This window comes from Lepidochelys olivacea (genome assembly GCF_965140295.1).
Source record: "Lepidochelys olivacea isolate rLepOli2 genome assembly, chromosome: 26".
NCBI classification, from domain to species: Eukaryota; Metazoa; Chordata; order Testudines; family Cheloniidae; genus Lepidochelys; species Lepidochelys olivacea.
Window position 1 is genome coordinate 13,883,525 of NC_140436.1, and position 21,128 is coordinate 13,904,652.

General features: G+C 54.2%; 2 protein-coding genes across 3 annotated transcripts in view; one reads left to right on the top strand and one right to left on the bottom strand.

Moving 5' to 3' along the window:
- The window catches only part of GCK (glucokinase), a 35,821-nt gene extending 35,583 nt beyond the window's left edge, over positions 1-238 (bottom strand). Inside the window, exon 1 of the mRNA XM_084615409.1 lies at positions 33-238. Within this exon, the coding sequence (XP_084471535.1) occupies positions 33-122 (90 nt within the window). The 5' untranslated portion in view covers positions 123-238. The remainder of the gene's footprint in view (positions 1-32) is intronic.
- Positions 239-4,829: 4,591 nt separating this feature from the next.
- On the top strand, positions 4,830-20,188 carry YKT6 (YKT6 v-SNARE homolog; the record flags this gene model as incomplete). Of its 2 annotated transcripts, none has more annotated exons than XM_084615165.1 (8): positions 4,830-5,007; positions 5,890-6,016; positions 11,975-12,057; positions 14,290-14,390; positions 15,205-15,309; positions 15,922-15,987; positions 16,765-16,866; positions 18,086-20,188. In XM_084615165.1, 8 exons carry the CDS (start codon positions 4,830-4,832, stop codon positions 18,119-18,121), a joined length of 798 nt encoding a protein of 265 aa, XP_084471291.1. In that variant the 3' UTR covers positions 18,122-20,188. The 2 variants fall into 2 exon arrangements, with proteins under 2 accessions (XP_084471291.1, XP_084471292.1); XM_084615166.1 differs by having other exon boundaries at positions 4,921-5,075.
- Between the last annotated feature and the right edge of the window lie 940 nt (positions 20,189-21,128).

Consider the following 21,128-nt stretch of genomic DNA (forward strand, 5'->3'; position numbering starts at 1 on the left):
CTAAGGGAAAGAGACAGAACTAGATATGTTACCTTCTCCTTCTTGGAGCTGTCCATCCTGGTTCTGCGATCCAGCATTGGGGCAGCTGTCCGCAAGGGGTGGGCTGCTGGCAAATCTGTCATGCACTGAGTCAAAACACACACCACCACTTGTTTCCTTGCCCCGGAAATATTCCACCTCTTGCCCCTGAAGCAGCTGGTCCTGGGCTGAGAAGACAGGTCCCCCCTGCTGTGCTTGTGAATCCTCCACTTTCCCCGCTGGTTTATTTCAGTTGTAGGCTGATTGTTTGGTTTCCTCTTTTCTAGTACGCAAAATCAAAACCAAAGCAATTCTGCTCCCGTTTCCCCTTCTTTCCCTGGACTTTGTCTTGCCCCAGCCCCCAGGATCTCAGCCTCCTTCTAGTTTGGGGGTTCACTTGGTGGGATGGGGTGAAGGGACGTCCGTCACGTCGGGATCCATTTTGTCACCCTGCATCTTGTCAGAAGAGAAGCAACGAGTCCCTTCCTGGCGACTGAAGGTCTCCTCCTCTCCTCGGGGTAATGGAGCATGGGGGATCAGCTTCACTCACCCACCTGCCCAGTTCCTCCAGTCACTTCCCAACCTACCAGGAAGTTTATTTACTTTTTCTCTTGCTGACACCCTCCCATTTTTGCCCTCAAAGGGGTCCCACGTTGCATCCTGAGATCTTGAGATTAACTTCGCATTACTGGGGCAACCAGGGAAATCCTGCTGCTGTCCTGCTTCATCGAGCCCCCTCCCCATCTGTCTGTTAGGGCTCTCATGCAGAAGGCCACCGCCATGGTGATCAGTCTTCCTTCAAATTGTCATAACAACCACTTTATCTCCTTGTTACTGCGGTAACCACTCCACTGAAAGACTTAGCAACCTGTTCTGCTCCCATGGTGACCATGTTGGGTCAGAGAAACCCACTTCCAAGTGACAAAGGTTAAAAAAGAGGAGGAAGGTGCTTAGATGAGAAGTCTGAGCAAAGGTGAGGGTAAACGGGAAGCATCTGCTGTGACGGGAATGAAACCAGGGTCCAGCTCTGCATTGCTCCCCTTTCAGAGGCCAACGAGATCTGGAATAGGCAAGGAGCCGCCTGGCCCAGCGATCCTGCTAAGGCACAGTCCTGGGATCACAAATGAAGCCCAGACAGTTATTTTGTTCTTGAAGCTGAGCACAGCCAGCGCGAAGAGGAAAACAAGGCAGTTGCCCCCAAAAGCTTCCAGTCTAATTCAGACGGAGCCACTGATGTAACACACCAGGTTACAGAGCACACCAGCAGGGCAGCAGATCTCTTAGGAGGCTTTGCAGAACATGTGGTGGCATCTCCGTCACTTGAAGACTTTAAATTAAGGCTAGATGTAGATATAATGTAGCTCTTACAGAAGCTCGGGGCTTGATGCAGAAATTTTGGGGTGGGGTTCTCTGTTCTGTGGAGGAGGGTACACAGCAAACAAGCCTCACCCTTGAGTATGGTGGTGCTATCACTCCGCTATAATATTGACTTGAAACCAAGATGGGTAGATCTGTATCGCTTCTAGTGTGGATGCAGTTACCTCAGCACATCCGTGCTTACCCTGGTATCAAGGTGATGACCCTGGTACAAAGGGCCTTACTCACGTATAGTGGGGCTCATACTGGTATAGTGTGTCTACCCTGGTATAGTGGGGCCCAACCCAAGTATATTGGGGCTCACCTCAGTATAGTGAGGCCTACCCCGATATATTGAGGCAGATTCTGGTATATCAGTGCTCACCCCAGTATTAGGGTTGACAGGCACCCGGTCGAAAAGGGACCCTGGCAGCTCCAGTCAGCCCAGCTGACCACGTCCAGTTTGCCGCAGCAGCTGGCAGAGCCCCCTTGGCCGTCCCTGTGCCTAGGAGCTGGCAGGACATGCCGGCCACTTCCGCGAGCTGCCTGAGGTAAGTGCCGCCCAGAACCGCACCCCCTCCCACACCGCAACCCCATTCCCCAGCCCTGAGCCCCTTCCCGCACCCAAACTCCCTCCCAGAGCCCGCACCCCAACCCCCGCTCCAGCCCTGAGCCCCCTCCCGCACCCAAACTCCCTCCCAGAGCCCGCACCCCAACCCCCGCTCCAGCCCTGAGCCCCCTCCCGCACCCAAACTCCCTCCCAGAGCCTGCACCCCAACCCCCGCTCCAGCCCTGAGCCCCCTCCCGCACCCAAACTCCCTCCCAGAGCCCACACCCTCTTCCATACCCCAACCCCTTGCCCCAGCCCTGAGCCCCCTCCCGCACCCAAACTCCCTCCCAGAGCTCGCACCCCAACCCCCGCTCCAGCCCTGAGCCCCCTCCCGCACCCAAACTCCCTCCCAGAGCCCGCACCCCAACCCCCGCTCCAGCCCTGAGCCCCCTCCCGCACCCAAACTCCCTCCCAGAGCCCACACCCTCTTCCATACCCCAACCCCTTGCCCCAGCCCTGAGCCCCCTCCCGCACCCAAACTCCCTCCCAGAGCTCGCACCCCAACCCCCGCTCCAGCCCTGAACCCCCTCCCGCACCCAAACTCCCTCCCAGAGCCCGCACCCTCTTCCATACCCCAACCCCTTGCCCCAGCCCTGAGCCCCCTCCCGCACTCCGAACACCTCAGCCCCAGCCCAGAGCCCCCTCCTGCACCCCAAACTCCTCATCCCCGGCCCCACCCCCAGCCATAGCCCTCACCCCCCTGCACCCCAACCCCCTGCTCCAGCCCAGAGCTCCCTCCCACACTCTGAACCCCTCATTTATGGCCCCATCCTGAAGCCCGCACCCCCTCCCACATTTCCAACCCCCTGCCCCAACCTGGAGCCCCCTCCCACACTCCAAACCCCTTGGCCCCACCCCCCCAGCTTGGAGTCCCCTCCTGCACCCCAAACCCCTCATCCCCAGCCCCACCCCAGAGCCTGCATCCCCAACCGGAGCCCTCCCCCTCCCCCTCCCGCACCCCAACCCTCTGCCCCAACCTGGTGAAAATTAGCGAATCAGTGAGGGTGGGGGAAAGTGAGCAACAGAGGGAGGGAGGAATGGAGTGAGCAGGGGTGGGGCCTCAGGGAAGGGGCAGGGCCTCAGGGCAAGGGTCAGAAAGTTGGCAACCCTACCCAGTATGTTGAGGTTGATCCCTGTCTGGTGCGCCCACCCCAGTATATTGGAGCTGACCCTGCTATGTTGGGGCCAATCCTTGCATAGTGGGACCCAGCCCAGTATATTGGGGATGACCCGGTGTATCAGTGCTCACCCCTGTCTAGTGGGGTTCACCCTGGTATATTAATACTGACCCTGGTATAGCAGGGCCCATTCTGATTTATTGGTGCTGACCCTGGTATAGTGGGGCCCATAGAATCCTAGGACTGGAAGGGACCTCGAGAGGTTGTCTAGTCCAGTCCCCAGCACTCATGGCAGGATTAAGTATTATCTAGACCATCCCTGACAGGGGTTTGTCTAACCTGCTCTTAAAAATCCCCAATGATGGAGATTCCACAACCTCCCTGGGCAATTTAGTCCAGGGCTTAACCACCCTGACAGGAAGTTTTTCCTCAAGTCCAACCTAAACCGCCCTTGCTGCAATTTAAGCCCATTGCTTCTTGTCCTGTCCTCAGAGGCCAAGGAGAACAATTTTTCTCCCTTCTCCTTGTAACAACCTTTTATGTACCTGAAAACTGTTATCATGTCTCCTCTCAGTCTTCCCTTCTCCAGGCTAAACAAACCCAATTTTTTCAGTCTTCCCTCAGAGGTGCTGTTTTCTAGACCTTTCATCATTTTTGTTGCTCTTCTCTGGACTTTCTCCAATTTGTCCCCATCTTTCCTGGAATGTGGCACCCAGAACTGGACACAATGCTCCAACTGATGCCTAATTAGGACAGAGTAGAGCGGAAGAATTACTTCTTGTGCCTTGCTTACAACACTCCTGCTAATACATCCCAAAATGATGTTTGCTTTTTTTGCAACAGTGTTACACAGTTGACTGATATTTAGCTTGCGATCCATAACCCCCAGATCCCTTTCCGCAGTGCTCCTTCCTAGGCAGTCATTTCCTGTTTTGTATGTGTGTAACCGATTGTTGCACACAACCTTCCTAAGTGGAGTACTTTGCATTTCGATTGTTGACACACAACCTTCCTAAGTGGAGTACTTTGCATTTGTCCTTATTGAATTTCATCCTATTTACTTCAGACCATTTCTCCAGTTTGTCCAGATCATTTTGAATTTTAATCCTATCCTCTAAAGCACTTGCCACCCCTCCCAGCTTTTAGTCTGCGGAAGAGAAGAACGAGGGGGGATTTGATAGCTGCTTTCAGCTACCGGAGAGGGGGTTCCAGAGAGGATGGATCTAGACTGTTCTCAGTGGTGGAAGAGGACAGGAGGAGGAGCAATGGTCTCAAGTTGCAGTGGGGGAGGTTTAGGTTGGATATTCGGAAACACTTTTTCACGAGGAGGGTGGGGAAGCGCTGGAATGGGTTCCCTAGGGAGGTGCTGGAATCTCCTTCCTTGGAGGTTTTTAAGGCCCGGCTTGACACAGCCCTGGCTGGGATGATTTAGTGGGGGATCGGCCCTGCTTCGAGCAGGGGGCTGGACTAGATGCCCTCCCGAGGTCCCGTCCAACGCGGACAGTCTGGGGTTCTAGGATCCGCCTACTCTCCCTGCCAGCATTACTCAACCTGGGGGCGTGGACCACTGGGGGTCCCCGAGGGCACTCCAGGGGGGTCCGCCGGCGCGGCTGATACCCCCCCCCCGCAGCCCTTCCCAGCGCCTCCTGCACACGGCGGAACAGCTGTGCGCCCGCAGGCGGCTGTAGGCGGGCGCTCATTGGCTGGGTCCCCCAGCGGCCGCGGGCATGCGCAGTGCGAGAGCGCCCCGTGGCACTGACCCCCCTCCCTCCCCGCCGCCGGCACTTCCGGCCGCTCCATTTTGCTTCCGGGTCAGCGCGGGGCGGCGGCGGTTCTTTGCTCCGCCCACTGCCCCGGCCGTCGCAGCAACCGCCGGAGCCGACCCCCGGGGTCCGAGCGAGCGAGGTCGGGCGGGAGCGGGAGTCTCCGAGCCCCGCGCGCCGGGGGGGCCGCAGCCAGGCCCTGCTCTGCGGGTCCGGCCTGGGGGGGGGCTCTCGGGGATGCGGGGGGGGCGGTCCGGCCTGGGGGGGGGCTCTCGGGGATGCGGGGGGCGGTCCGGCCTGGGGGGGGGGCTCTCGGGGATGCGGGGGGCGGTCCGGCCTGGGGGGGGGCTCTCGGGGATGCGGGGGGGGGCGGTCCGGCCTGGGGGGGGGCTCTCGGGGATACGGGGGGCGGTCCGGCCTGGGGGGGGGCTCTCGGGGATGCGGGGGGGGCGGTCCGGCCTGGGGGGGGGGGCTCTCGGGGATGCGGGGGGCGGCGGTCCGGCCTGGGGGGGGGCCTCTCGGGGATGCGGGGGGCGGCGGTCCGGCCTGGGGGGGGGCCTCTCGGGGATGCGGGGGGCGGTCCGGCCTGGGGGGGGGGCTCTCGGGGATGCGGGGGGCGGTCCGGCCTGGGGGGGGGCTCTCGGGGATGCGGGGGGCGGTCCGGCCTGGGGGGGGGCTCTCGGGGATGCGGGGGGCGGTCCGGCCTGGGGGGGGGGCTCTCGGGGATGCGGGGGGCGGCGGTCCGGCCTGGGGGGGGGCTCTCGGGGATGCGGGGGGCGGTCCGGCCTGGGGGGGGGCTCTCGGGGGTGCGGGGGGCGGTCCGGCCTGGGGGGGGGCTCTCGGGGATGCGGGGGGCGGTCCGGCCTGGGGGGGGGCTCTCGGGGCAGTCCAGGAGGTGCGGGGGGCTCTTGGGGGTGAGGGGGGTGGTCTGGTCTGGGGGGGGTGCTCTCATGGGTGAGGGGGGGTGGTCAGGGCTTGTTTCCTGGGTCTCTTCACCGGCCCTGACTCCGACCTTCTCGCTCAGGCGGCTGCTGGGAAGGCACCAGGATGAAGCTTTACAGCCTAAGTGTCCTTTACAAAGGCGACCCCAAAGTGCACTTGCTGAAAGCTGCCTTCGACTTGTCCTCGTTCAGCTTCTTCCAGAAGACCAGGTGGGTCGGTCCCTGAGGTGTTGGCTGGGGAACTCCCTCCCCTGTGCCGAGCGGCGGCCGCCTCCCTGCCTGGAACAAATAGCTCCATAAGGGCGATCAGGGGTTGGTGCGCAGGCTTGGGGGGCTGGGATTCAAGCCCCTGCTCTGCCACAGGCTCCCTGTGTGAACCCCAGCAAAGGTCGATCCACAAAGGAAGGTAGGTGGGTGCCTAAATCTCATTTTTGGTTTCACAGACTGGGGACAAACCCCTACCTATCATGAGTACAGGAGGCAATCCAGTAAGCAAGCTCAGAGGCTGCCTGCTGGATTAGGTCCCGTTACCACTCCCCTTTATAACATTTAGCCCAGTGGTTAGAGCACTCACCTGGGATCTGGGAAACCTCAGTTCAGTTCCCCCTCTGCCTGATGGGGAGAAGGGATTTGACCAGAGGTGTCTCCTCTCTTAGGGGGGTGTTCTAACCCCTGAGCTATGGGGTATTGTGCTGTGGGGCTCTCTCAGTTCTTCCATTTGGTGCTATTCCTCTGTGGATAAATAGTGACACACTGGTTGGAGAAAGGGGTCTGCGTCATGTGTGCCCTGCCTCCCAAGTGAGTCCTCTAAGCGTCAGGCTGCAGTGCCATTCTCTCTTTCACACCCAGTGGCTCGTTCAGTATTTATTTCCAGTGGAACAGTCTGTAAAACAGGGATGCTAATCTGTCCCTCTGGGGTATGGTGAGGGTAACTGCATGAGAGATTATGTGGTGGTCACATACTACAGCAATAGGGCCCATAGAAGCACCTAAGATGGGTAGAACGAACATCCAATACGAGTGACCTTTTAAATGGGTGAATAAGGTGTTTTTTTATTATCACAGCAAAAGGCCTGTGAATAGATCAGTGCCTGAGCTGGTATGTTTTGCAGGTTTTACAAGGCTGATGCACTGGGGTATACAAAATAAGAGAGCATATATGGGTGTGAATTGTAATCCATATCCTAGATAATGTGTCAACAGATCTGTTTAGTCTCACAAGCTTCTCAGCTCATGAAGAGACTTGAAAAACAAATGGGAGATAATTTGTGGGTTTCGCTTTACCAATCCAGCTGGAGCGATCAGTGTATTTGTATTTAGCAATTGCTAGTATTGTCCCACTTGTGATAACATACTATGTACTTTGCTTAAGGTGTTTAGTTGTGTAGAGACTACTGCTGATGGTTCAGGCCAGAGTGCTCAAAGCTAAATGCTAATCCCAGCTCCTTGTCATCCTGGTGATTCACAATGCTCTCAGCATTAGGGTGTAATCTGTACTTGCAGAAGAGTTTACCCATGCTACCCTTACGTCAGTTAACCTGCGCTAGAAGTACAGCCCCCAACCATTAAGATGGGGTAATACCCCTAAAGCTTTTGAAAGAAGTAGTTGTATTCGCAAGTGCCTGACTGCAAAACAACTTCCCTTCTAACCTCCTGGTTTCAGATGCTCATAATTTTAAGAAACATTTGCCTTCTGCCCTGAAATTTTCCATGCTTGGTGTGTGTCCAGAGGTGACTTTTGAAGCAGGAGCAAACTCTCTCTTCTGTGGTTCTGATGTGCGGGAGGGCAGAGTGAGTTTGGAGGAGGAATACCATTGTTGGAATTTATTTTATAAATGTTTACTTCCTTTGCCAAGGTTACACAAAAATAGCTGAGATTTGAAGCTTGGCCATTACTTGATACTTAGGCCTGCTGGGGCTTTTACTTGATGGTGGATTATGTTAGGGGGATTTTTTTAAAAGATAAGCATTAAACAAACGCACTCCTGTGCTCCTTCTGCGATTTACCTGTGCCTAAGGAAGCTGTACCCCTCTGACATCATTACATATTTTCCCTGTTTGGCATGACCAGAGATCTTGCATGTACGAGGGCTGATGCATGAGGGGAAACTGCAATTTGCTAATTGAAATAAAGTTAATAAAATCCTCCTGGAAGAACTGCCTTAATGTCAGAGGCAGAAGAAAATCACAGATGCAGGAAAAAGTCACAGATCCTACAATTTGTCCAGAGTCGTTGCTGCGTTCTACAACAGGCTGCTAATGGGAATTTATTTTTTTTTAAAGAATCAGTTTCTTTTTATTTTCAAAATTTACAATCGCCTCAATGTAAATTGATCAACGCTAGTAGAATCCCAGGGAGTCCTGCCGTATCTCCCCCTAACTCAGGCCCACTCAGATGCAAAGACGACATAAAGAACAGGTAGTTTTCTCTTACTCATTTAAAAAAAAATCTCAATTGTGGGGGAAAATAATTTCCCCGCCTTATTAATTTGACTGCTTTACACATGCATAATCTTGTACTGCTTTTTTTTCCTTGCTAGTATCCCAATCCTGCAAACACACACGTGCTTAACTTCGTGTGCACAAGTAGCCCCTTTGAATTCAGTGTGTAAACGCTTGCAAGCAGTATTAAGGATTAACAAATTTGGCCTAAAATTTGAATTTTGTCTTAAGTTTTTAGTGTCTCCTGGTCCTGGAAAGGTACTAGGATTTTAAAGTGAATGTTTAAATGCTTTTTTTAATTCATGGCAATCTTGTCCAGTGATCTCTTTCATGAGACTTACTAAAATGTCATAATTAAACATGGAGGGGCAGGTGAGGGAGAGAGACTGTGATCAGGTACCTCACAGAGTACCTAATTTAACGCCCCACCTGCACTTTTTTATCAGAATTGTAATTTGAGTATTTTTCAGAATTGTCACCAGGAATTAGCAGCCGTGTTAGTCTGTATCCACAAAAAGAACAGGAGGACTTGTGGCACCTTCGAGACTAACCAATTTATATGAGCATAAGCTTTCGTGAGCTACAGCTCACTTCATCGGATGCGCTCAGATAAATTGGTTAATCTCTAAGGTGCCACAAGTACTCCTTTTCTTTTTACCAGGAATTAGGTTTGTTTTGTGTTGTGTTGTAATCAGACCTTGGTCTTATTCCTTAAAAATCTGCACGTGCCTGGAATTTCAAATTCATACATCATCTGGCAGCCTGTATTACAAAACCTGAGACCAATAGGAATGATTCTGCAGTCTTTCATTTCAAGCTCCGATGGAACACTTTCCTGAGCAAATTTTCCCCTGCAGGTTTTGGAAGCCTTATGTTGCAGTACTGAGAATCTGAAAGTGAAACTGACTTTTGATTCCCCATTGTCCAGACTGGGAGTAATGCAAAAAGTAAATAGTAACAAGTGAATTGACTACTTAAAACTTTCACTTTCAATAATTGAAAATGGGTAAAACAAACTGGCTAACTACACATTAACATTGTCACTTTATAGCAGTATATGATTGCATTAATCCATATATTTCATCTAAGTTGTATATCGTAGAGGTGGGGGTGTAGAAACTGTCTAAATGTGGAATCCATTGCAACAGCGTGGATTTAAACGAAACTTGTGGTCTGAACAAGTATGTGCCGAGAATGGTTTGTTATAAAGGCAGCTTTCTGTGTACTGGAGCTTGAAAGAGGGCAGGAGAGCTGATGTGGGGAAGATGGCTGAATAAGGCAGCAGTAAAGGAGCTATGGGGGGTGCAAATTATCCTTTCCAGAAGCTGTTTTTGACTTGAGTTATTCAAAAAGGCCAGGTAGCATACCTGAAAATAAAGTATGGGACTCTGGGCTTCTGGTGGGAAGAGAGCATTGCATAAAGGCCATACTTGCTACCTTTGGTTGGTTAGTCTGTTCTAATCTGTGTTTTACTCCTGGGGAGTAGTCCCACTAAAACCAGTTGTGGGGCTTGAAGTTACCAGATTCTTAGCTAGACTCTAGCCTCCCTAGTGGGATTCGGGACTGTGCTCTGACTAGAACCTGCTGGTCCTTGCACCTGAAGCCCCTAGGAAGAGGGAGGTAGCTGGGATTTTGGCCTGGTGGACTCTGCTTAGAAGCACCATCTTTTATATGTCTGACTAGTAGGTGTCTGATAAATGTGAATGTCCACATCCTGCCCCTTCCCCCATGCAAACCAATAGCTGAAAGGGAGAAGAATTTCTCTCTTCTCAGCCCTCCAAAGCCTCCTGACAATTGATGGAGTGTACGTTTCTGCTAACAAGCATGGTGCTTCCTTGTGACTAACTCCAGCACCTGCCTGTGCTCCTAGTCTTCCCCAAGAGCAGTGTGAAACTGACAGAAGTCTTGGCAGTTTCACAGCTGCTTCCAGGATTCTAAATGGAGGGGTGGGTTTACATCTCTCCCCAATTGTTTCAGTTTGCAGACTCAAGACACGGCTATCTGTTTATTCTTGGTTCCTGTTTTCAAGGCTATCCTTATAACTGAGAGGTCTAGAAATAATGTACTTATGAAATGAAAGCCTAGATTTTTGCAGAGTCTGAGTATACTATGCAGGCCCCAAAAATACATCAACCAGGATGAATGTATGACACGTCTATTTTAGTGCCACTTCACGCCACGTTAGTGAGACTGCTCTGGGATGCAGTGCACTTGCTTTTAAAGCCGGAACAAGAGGAAATACAACTTGAAGACAGCTTTGAGGAAAAGAATTTGAGACTAAGAGGAAGATTAAAGGCACTTGAATGTTTTTAAACTGAAATGGTGGTGAACTTTCACCTTCTTTCCCCTTCCCCCTCTCCTTAAAGGCAAGTAAGTCTTTTCCTTCCCTCCTTTTATGGGGTTAAAACCAGGAGAAATAGCTTTTGGGGCTCTTCCATGTTAGTAATGAAGACTTCTGCTTCAGGTGTTCAGTTACCACTAAAATGTCTGTCCTGCACTCCACCCCTGCACAGTTGCTCTGGGATCTGCATTAAGTTAGTGTCTTTCTCATGCATCATCCCCAGTAATAAAGATTCTCCCGGCCAAACAGACTCTATGACACTTCTGGAAAGCCAAGGAAGGTCAAGTGATTAGACCTTGGTAAATTCCAATGATGCACAAAAAGGGATTAAATTCAATTCACTCTCCCCGAATGTCTTGGCACTTTAGGGCTCTCAGGAGTAAAGACAAGCAATTAATTTTTAGTCACTAAAATCAGGAGGTCTCTTTAAATACGCACGGGGCAGATCTTAAGTTTGACAGTGTCAGTTAACTTAGTTCCTAAGTCAATCAGGGACAAATTCAACTTGGAGATTAGAAAACTCTGATAAGGCTGTGAAATGGGAATGGTCGAATGAAATTTCTGGGCTAAAGTCAGGTGTCATGGTTAGACACTTGTGGACAGGATACTTTAAGAGAGTCCTTCCTGCTGGACTGATTGACCAAGAGGGCCTCTCCCTGCCACTGCACCTGTAGATCGCCTACTGGAAAGTAATCGTGAATACCACCCGTGTTCCCAATATCTAAACCACTGCACAAGCTTAGGAGTTAATAGAGAACCATTGTAAGATACTGGGGCTTGATGGAAAGAGAAACTTACGTACAGTATATAAGAAAGCAGAATGCCTTAGCAGTGTGTGGAAAAAGACCCTCTTCCTGGAGACCACCACTTGTGTCCCACACGCTGCTCACTGGCATTCCTAAGAGAGTAGGCTAGGATGAGAACTGAGGCTTCATGCACACCTTTTAACGCTAGGCAGCAAAGGTGCGTTGCCTTCTGTGTAGCCCTGTCTATGGGAAACGCTGCAGGCCGAGCCCCCGCCCTTCAGTTCCACGCAGTACGCATACTGAAGTGCATATGGTAGGGCTGGGTAGTAACACAGACCTGTGAGTTAATTTATGTTCATCAGCAGAGCCGGCACTGGTGGTCTGGGTCTGTAGTTGGCTCCTGCTAGTTGGCCCGGTTCTCAAAGTGGTCAAGGCGCTATCCTGAGTGCAAGATTTAAAGGAACCCTTTTTATTGGTCACCACAATTTTCCCATGAGCACCTGCTCTGCAGTGAGTTAATACAGCAGCTGCTGGCAAAGTCGTTTTGTTCTCGGCACCATTGTGGCGATCGGTCTGTTTGGGGGTGGGGAGATGCTAGTGTAAGAGAATGTTAAGTAATGAAATGCTTTGTGTTTGCAGTGTTCAGGAATTCATGACCTTCACGAGCCAGCTGATTGTAGAGCGCTCGGTGCTGGGCAGCCGAGCATCAGTGAAGGAGCAAGGTAAGAGAGGACGCAAGGGTCTTGATTGCGCAGGGTTACGAAGGGTAATGTACCGGAATGCAGATTTTCTGTATCTTGCGAGATACGGAGCAGCTGTGTGCCTTGGAGAGTTTAATTCTTTTCCCTGGGCATCTGCTTCTCCAGAGACTCTGTTGCTGGCTACTGTCCCCCTCCCTTTCATTGCGATCGGTAGGAGCTGTTTCTCTGGCTACACAAGTCATGCAGGATTAGTCGAACATCCGGCCTAAATTGCTTGATTAAATTGCAAAGCACCTAATGCCCAATGAAAAGTGGGCGTCTGGAGTCCTGGCTGGATGAGGCACAGCTCTTAACATCCACCCTGAGGTGTGGCATGACTTGTAGGAGTTTCCACAGTGACAGCCACATCATCTACTGCTGTAGTACTGAACATTCCTGGCTGCTGATGTCACGGCCTCTCCTCTGCCCAAGTAGCTCTGGCATCCCCTCGTGGCATTGTGGTGTGTGCATGAGAAATCTGGCACCAAAGAGTTAACCATGCCTATCTTTTGGGTGTGTGCTGTAGAGCAGAGGTTCTCAAACTGTGGTCCATGGACCGCCAGTGGTCCGCGGGCTCCATTCAGGTGGTCTGCGGATAGTTTCCTCTAAGGTGCATGTCTGGGCGGCCGCACACAAGAGAATGAAGGGCCACCCACCTAATTAGTGGAGCCGCACAGGCGTGGCTCCACTAATTAGGCATCTGGACCCTGGAGAAGACACACATGTAAAGTGAGGTGGTGGCCTGGGGGGGGGGGTAGGAGGCAGGTGGGATGGAGCAGTGGGGTGAGAAGAGGGGGTGGGGGAATTTGGGACATGCAGGGCTGTGGCGGCCAGAGAAAGAGGCGACTTTGCCCATCTTCAGGGCTGCAGCTGCCGGGGAGAGATGGCCCTCCTTCCCAGCCTCAGCCGTGGCAGGGGAGAGAGGGCACATCCGTCGCATTAGAAAGGTAAGTCTACTGACATGAAAATATGAGTTGTGGGCTTTTATTTGTACAACAAAAAAAGCTAATTATTATTAAGGTTTTTTTTATATAGCACTTTTATCCAAAGTGCTTTACAATAGTTAGCTAATGGTACAAACAACATTTGGAAAGATCATTAAGTGGTCCTTCGAGACCCTCAGCAATTTTCAAGTGGTCCATGGAGAAGAAGAAAAAAAATTTGAGAACCACTGTTGTAGAGTATCTGGGAACTTCCTCCGTTTGTAGAATAAAGTCGGGGTTCCTGAGTAGCCGTATTGGTCTCTGATTGGCAGTTTTGATTCCATCGGGCCAGGAGGTGTGCAAAAGATTGCAAGGTGGGAGGGAGTCTGGATTTCAATCCATGCTGGACCCCAGCCAAGTCAATGCTGACTGGTGCTTCTGCTGTCCCAGCTGGAAAATCAAGTAAGCGCAGGAACCTGCCTGACTACCAGATGCTGCTTTTGCGCTTCATTCCTCACCTTACCCTAACTCCACACAAGCCTTGCCGCTGAACTGAGCCTCACATGTGCGCTGCCTGAACTCCCCTCTCCAGCCCACAGAGCTGCTCAGATCTTCCTGCTGTTACTTTCATCCCCAGCCCTCTGCTGGCTTCTCCTGCGTAGAGTTCAAACTCCATGTCCCTGTGCTCCAGGCTGTGAACTGTGATGCTCCACCTGATACAGCCCTTGTCTTCTCTGCCATCACCTGTCTGCCGAAACTCCTGACTCCTAGCCTCATTCCGTACACCTCCCTGTATGCCACATCGCCTTGCTCCAAATGTTCTAAAATCTGTGTTCTCACTAATAGTATGTAATAGTGAGTCATGAAATATTAACCCCCCCAGAACCAATAGAATGTGTAACGCAAACAACCTGAATGGCCTAGTTGTATGTTACCTCCCTTCCCTGCCTTTGTTTAACTTAGATTGTACACGCTCTGCCTTGGTTACATTTGTCATGCACCATGCGTGCCATGGGGGAACAGAAATGATCTAACTCACTCAGCACTCTTGTGTGCTGCCCCTGGTCTTCCCTGGGGAGAAAAGCATTGCATCCCCTTCTGCTTCCTTCCTAGTGAAACCCACATGCTGCCTCTGAGCTAAACGTTGCCAAAATGTGATCTTAGTTTGGACAGCGGAGTGCTAGTCCATGACAGTTGGCTGATTTTTACATGTGGGTTGCTCTGAATGCTGCTTGATGACCCCATGCTGTGCACTTCTCTGTGAAACCTTTGCCCTTGGTCTTTGGTTCAGAATACCTCTGCCATGTGTACGTGCGGAGTGACCGACTGGCTGGAGTGGTGATTGCAGACAACGAGTATCCACCGCGCGTGTGTTTCACCTTGCTGGAGAAGGTAAACTCAATTTAGGGTTCTCTTTGTTTCTGGAGATGAGCTGTGCAGCTAGGACGATGCACGGCAGGAGGAGACTTCAACTGTGTATTCAGAGTCCTGAATTTGCTTCCCTTTTAGCTGAAAAGCGACTTGCTGCTTGGGCATTTGAGACTCTACAAATCTTTTCTTGTCTGCTGACATTACTGTCACAAATTAGCTACATGATGATGGTAGGAGTGAGCGGGGTAGGATCTGTTCAGGCCTAAGACTTCTTCATGGGCTGGGTGATGCAGTGGGTTAATGCATTTTACCTTGGCTGACCTGGGTTCAATCCTGATTAGACCCCAAGAAAGAAGGGTCTGATGCTCTTAGCCTGATACTTAGTGAGTATTTGTTCTCACAGAAACATTCTGCAGTCTGGCCCAGGCTTTCAAGTGGTCAGAACTGGTGCCTGGATGTTACAGTTCTGTCCGACTTGTATCACAACTTGCATGGCCTCTGTCTGTGTTGTATGATCACTGTTAGTCACGCATCTGGACGCCAGGGTGTCCTGCGTGTCCATGAAGACCATGGGGCTCTTAGGAGAGGGGAAGTCCTTGGTATGTTATCTGAATTCTAGTGACAGTCTCCTCATGGGACACTTTATATACTCCCAGCTTGCATTCCTCTGTAGGTTGCAAGACAGGAGTTGGGTCCCAACCCTCTTCTGTCTGTTGGTAGAGAGCAGGATGCCAAGGAATGACTCTTAACGGTTCTGAGATCTCAAGCCCTGTTGTGGGTGTCTGAGTGGAGAAGACAGCTGGGTGCTCACCACTGGGTTTGCTTTGCATTGCAGGTGCTGGATGAGTTCTCCACGCAGGTCAGTAGGGCAAACTGGCCCTCAGGCTCTCCAACTACGATTAACTATGCAGCCTTGGACGGTTACCTTAGTAAATATCAGGTATGACATGCATTTACTGACTGTCTGGATGTCAGAAGGCAGAGAAGCAGTAGGAAAAGGGTGGTCTTAGTGGGTAGGCTGCTGGCCTAGAACTTGAGAGTATCGGGTTCAGCTCCCTGTTCCCCCAGGCTTCCAGCACATCTGTTAGTTGTGCCGGGCTTCAGTTGCCCATTTGTAAAATAGGGCCCGAAGCTCTGCCCTGCCTCTCGGGGTAGAGAGGGTCAGTACGCCAGCAGTAGTGAGGTGTCCAGCCACTGCAGTCATGGGGCTGGCGGAGTGCCTAAGGTGAATGAATAGGTCTGTTCCCTCTCACTGCTCAGACCAGCTCTGCAGTCTGCTCCTGGCCTCTAGGCCTTCCTGGCAGTGTGAGGAAGGCCTTTAGCTGGGAACCCCCAGCAATCCCACTGAGAAACATCAGCTCCATTTGCAGCCTCCACAGGGGCTTGTATCTGGGCAGGGTAAAAGACGGTCTCCCTGTGCACCCGCAGGGCGTGGAGTGCTTTGAGGGGGGCAGTCCAGCTTCCTGCTTGGCTGCGTCTGGGCTCATGGGCCTGCAGACGCTGTCCTTGGAATAGTGTGTCTACGTAATGTGCTGTGTTCTTGCTCTCCAAGAATCCCCGGGAGGCAGATGCAATGACAAAAGTGCAAGCGGAGCTGGACGAGACCAAAATCATTCTGGTAAGGGCTGCGTGCGTGGGAAAGGGAAGTGAGGAGGGCTTCCTGGGGCAGCCGCTGCTGTGAACCCTTAGCCTCCGTGGGGGCATTTGGCTGTCTCCTGGGAATTGGTGCTGTCAGTCTGGTACTAGACCCTGCCTGAGGACTGTGCTGCGGACACCCCCTGTCTCCATTCATGAAGTCAGCTGAACCCAACTCCAGACTGGCCTGAACTCCTGGGATGGCTTGACTGTCAGGAGTTGTGTGGGTTCCCAGCCATTACTTGGAAATAAGCAGATGTGTTGGAGTCTGAAGTTAGCTTGATAACCGTCCACAGACTGCATAGGGCAGGCTGGATCACATAGCACCAGACTGTAGGGCTGCATTTGAGTCCCAGGTATCAAGCTGCCAGGGCACCAGGGAAAAGAGCAAAGGCATTGGCTATCCTCCCCTCTAATGGGGGCGAGACTGGGAAGCAGGGGACTTGAAGGACCCAAGAAGTCACAAGCCCATGCGAGGCCTCTTCGTGCTCTTTACCGTGGATTTCCTTGTGGCCTCCCAGGGCGGGCAAGGTGGCATCGCCATTCACACATGCGATGCGGTGTCCTGGGAGCTAACCACGTGGTGATTGGAAAGTGGCTGGCGCGCAGCCTGGCGAGGGCTGGCGCGCAGCCTGGCGAGGGCACGGAGAGCCAATAGCCCAGCTGGGGAGAAACTGAAAGTATTTGGCCCTGGTGCCGTCACAGCCGCTGGGTGAGGCGCGGGGGTCTCAGCTCTGGTGTCACTTCTCGCCCTCTGCAGCACAACACCATGGAGTCTCTGCTGGAGCGCGGGGAGAAGCTGGATGACTTGGTGGCCAAGTCGGAGGTGCTTGGGCTGCATTCCAAACACTTCTACAAAACTGTAAGTGGCTCGGCACGGCCGCCCAACAAGCATGAGGTAGGGGGTAGCGAGGGCAGAGGGCCAGCCGTGTGCTGCGCCAGGCCAGCACTTGGCATGACTGAGCAATTTACCATGGGCAAAGCTCCAGACATAAATCCTGTTAAGTAGGCACTCAGATATTACCCCGGTGTCTGATGTAGGGCAGGCTGGGGCCCCGGATGCCGGGGCTGGCTGGCTAAGGCTGAATCTAGCTTAGTGTGGGTGCTTAAGTGTGGAGGAGAAGTATGTACCAAGACTAGAGATGGTCATCTCCTTGGGGCTGTTCTCTGGTCCCAGCTGCCAGGAGCATGCTTCTCTTTGGCGGGAAGGCTGCAGCTTTGCTCTGGGCTGCAGGGATTTCCACTCAGAGTGCAGTGCCCCCTTGTGCCAGGGCTCTGTGAGCTACCTTGGCTTCCAGCCGTTTTATTGTTTGCATGCACCAGTGCCTCAGAGACCTCCTCCTGGAGCCAGCCCCCATTGTGCCAGGTGCTGAGCAAAGCTGGTCCCTGCTCCGAAGAGCACAGTGACTTCTAGGTGAAGCTAAGGTGCTCGGTTTGTTTGCAAACTCCCTTAGTGAGTCTTTGGGTGACCCTTGAGGTGGGTGTTGATGGGAGGGACAGAGGTGGCGGGTTCTCAGAAATACCCTTCCCTCTGCCTTGCTCCAGCAAGCCCAGAGTTGGTGACACGGCACAGGCTACCCTGCTGAGGTTTGGAAGTGTCTGAGCTGCTGACAGGGCAGCGATGTCCCCATGCCCAGCCCGAGGCAGGAGGGCCAGGCATTACAGAAGTGCTGTGGCAAGGGGGTTTCCCAACAGAAGAGGATAATATGTGTGGGAGGGGGTGGAACTTGGAGTGGAGGGCACTGAACTAGCTAAAGCCATGGCCTTGCAGCTGTGCTCAGTTCTGCTAGTGAGCATCAAACACCTTGGATGGGTCACAAGCCCCGCATAGGTCACCCCCTCCCAGATCCAAACCCAGCCTGTCCCACAGCTGCTCCGACTCACCGGCCCTGTAGCACAGGGGCAGTGGGCAGGGTTAGGTGTCCCTGTATCTTGCTGACTTTCTGGCACTCGAACTGCAGGGTGCTCGCAGTGTGAGCTGGCCTGGGAGGAGCCGGCTGTGAGCCCAGTACATGGGCTCTCAGCCTGTCCCCAGAGGGCAACTCCACCGAGAAGCCTCTCAGTTCTTCTTTCCTTTTCAGGCCCGAAAGCAGAACTCGTGCTGCGAGATCATGTGACCCAGCCAGCTGAGACCGCTGCTCCCAACCGCCTGGCCTTCTCTCACGTTCAGACCTTTAAAGTACATGGGACAAAAAGACTGTCTGTGGGTGGGGATCCCCGGTTCCAGGCCACACCACTGCGGGCGGTGGGGCTGGGACAGGGCTTTCTCGGCACCCCAGGCCCGTCTAGTTAAACAGCTCTTCCTCGGAAAGGCCAGCGAGGCTGAAGAGACAGCGTGACCATTCTCCTACCAGCCCTTTCTGGCCCCGAAGGGCTTGTTGCTTTGACCTCTGGCTTGTAATTGCAGCGCTGAACTGGCCTGGGGCTCTCACTCCTCATCTCCAGAGATCAGACGCGGACTGCATTCTAGTCACCTTGTTGTTTACAATCATAACACTAGAGAGGGACTCCAGTAACTGAGACCAGCCGATGCCACTGCCCAGTGTTCGACTCCTACCCACCCCGTGACTGAAGCCTTGGGCGAGGGGCCTGGTTGCTTTGGGCCTCTGAGGAGCGTTGAGAACAGGCGTCAGTGTTGTGGGATGTAGCCTTGCTGCTCCCAGGAGTGCTCAGACTGGAGTCTCGGCCAGTCAGGCCTGGAATCTGTCTTGCCACCGGCAGTGAGCAGAGAGAGTCCCCGGGGGCGGGGGGGGGGGTGGCACAATTTGGTGCGGAGCAGCAGGAAATGCTGTCATTTTTGCCTTTCGCCCTGTTCCTCGCCCAGGGGTTGGTGGGTCTCTGCCCTCCATGGGTCTCTGGGCTGTCTCACAGTTACTGTCTGTCCTCCGGCCTCTCGTCAGCCAGCATCCCCATCACTTCGTCCTCGCCTGCGGCTCTGGCCCCCCGGGGCTGTGCTGTCTCCCCCTGTGCCAAGTGTGTGCCGTGTGCGTGTGCCATGGAACGTGGGTCTCGCTGATCTGCCAGGCCCTGAGCTTCCTGCTGGCTGGTGGAAAAACTAGACCATGATGTTCACGTCCCCTCTCCCTCTGGAGAGGGAGGCTGAGCGGAGCCCACCCCTTCGATCCTTCCATCCTGTCCGTGGAGCTGCATTTTCTTCCCGCCTTGGACCTGCCTCTTGCTTATCCTTGCCTTTGCCCAGCACTGATGTACTGGGAGTGGGCGGGGGGAACCAGCATCCTTGGGTGGGGCTCTGAAAGGGGAGCAATCACCTGGGGAGGGGCACCAGGCAGACAGTAACAGCATGCCAGGCACCCGCTCGCTGCATGGAGGATGTCAGCCCCACTCTTGTGGGCAGGTTGAGCACCTGGCTCGTCTGCACATGGGAGAGCGGCAGCGAGCCAACCTCGGGGCGGTTCTGCTGTGCAGTGGGAGGTGACCCGAGCGTGCGTGCCCTGGGACGCTGCTCGCGGGCTGTGGGTGCCATCCCTGGGGCAGCGAGAGCTCACTGGCCTCTGCTTTGGTCACCTGGGGGGGGCCTCGCTGCACTTTGGGCTGGCTCTGTTGGGGCTGGGGAAGAGCAGGACAGAGGGGCATCAGCAGAGCATGTGCCTGCTTGCCCACCTGGTGCCATGAGCTGCACATCCAGCCTGGGACTCAAGGCCACTGGACCACGTGCTAAAGCCATGGCTTGGTAATGCTCTGGGGGTGGGTGCTCCTGGCAGAATCCTCAGCTGCACCCTGTGCCTGGCGCTGCTCTCTGAGCAAGCAGGCAGGGAGCCAGCCCCAGGCATGGCAGAGCCACCCTCTCCATGGGGGTGACTTCCTCCCCACTGGAAGTGTGGAGCTGGGCCTGTACCGCCTGGCTCTCCGAGTGCCCTCTTGCCCCTCGCGTTCCCAGGCCCGTGGCATTGGCCTTTTCCCTCATGTACCTGGTGTCTGGGCCTGAAGGGTGTGAGCCCAGCCCTGGGGGAAGGAAGGAAGAAGTCCAGCTCCCAGCCGTGCCCCTGGACACTGTGATGTTCAGTGGCCATGTTGGCTCTGCACTCCATCTCCCCACTCCTACCGTTTCCAATGGAAAAGCTCTGGCTAGCGGCCGTGGAGACTGTGTAACCGTTGCCTGACTTCTCTGTACGTGATGTTGGCTGGCCTGTGCCCGTCTGGATAAAGTTTGTCTTCTTGCCGTTCTCGGCTGGCTTGGGCTCTCATTCGTACTCCGGTTCTCCAGCCGGCTGACCTGGGCCTGTAGCCTGCCAGATCTCCCAGTCCCTGGCTGGCTGTGAAGCCACAGCCCTGGCCACTTGTTGGAGGCGGGAGGGTACTAGGTACAGCTGGAGTGAGTGCCCCTCCACTGCCTCTGGGGCCACCGGGCTTGCCGCTCTCTGAGCCCCTAGGTTCCCCTGTGCCCTACAATGTGGGCAGCATTAGCCCAGGGCCTCTTTACCTCAGCCCCTGCCTGAGGACAGAGGCATCCATCTAACCTCCCTGTTCCCTGCTCGGGGGGCAGTGGAGCCCTGGGGTGACCCTGTAGCAATTTCTTCGGCAGCAGCCCCCACCCCAGGCCGGGCTGAGCCAGTGCCAGACCTGGGAAGGTGGCGGGCAGAGCGGAAATGGGCCTGGGCCCCGGTGAAGAGGGGGTGGGAGGATGCTTCTCACAGTTGGGGCCCCTTGCTGCCCCATTAAGCCTCGGAGCTGGAGCCTGCTGCCTCCCGCTGCTTGGGGCCAGTGCAGCCGCCCCTTGGCCTTCACCATCCTGAGCGGTGAACCAGCCGTGCAGCAGGGCTCTTCGGCGCCAGGGGTCCCCTCACACCTGGGCCCTGGGGGATCGCTGGATGCTGCGCCCATCTTCAGCGAGGCCCATCCTTTGGGGCACCAGCGGCTGCCCTTGTTCTGTGTCAGGATCTCAGGCAGGGGGGTTGAATGTGGGCCAGCTGCTGGTTTTCACTCTTCCCCCTCCAGCCCCGTCTCTTGTTCCCTCGGGGCTGCCTTGGGCACGAAACCACCCGCTTGCTCTTAATGCAGACACCTGCCTATTCCTGGGGGCATGCACCGGGCCTGCTCCCTATGCCGCTTCAAGGGCTCCTGGCCCAGGGGCCGCCTGCCACAGGCAGGCCTTGGCCTCCAAAC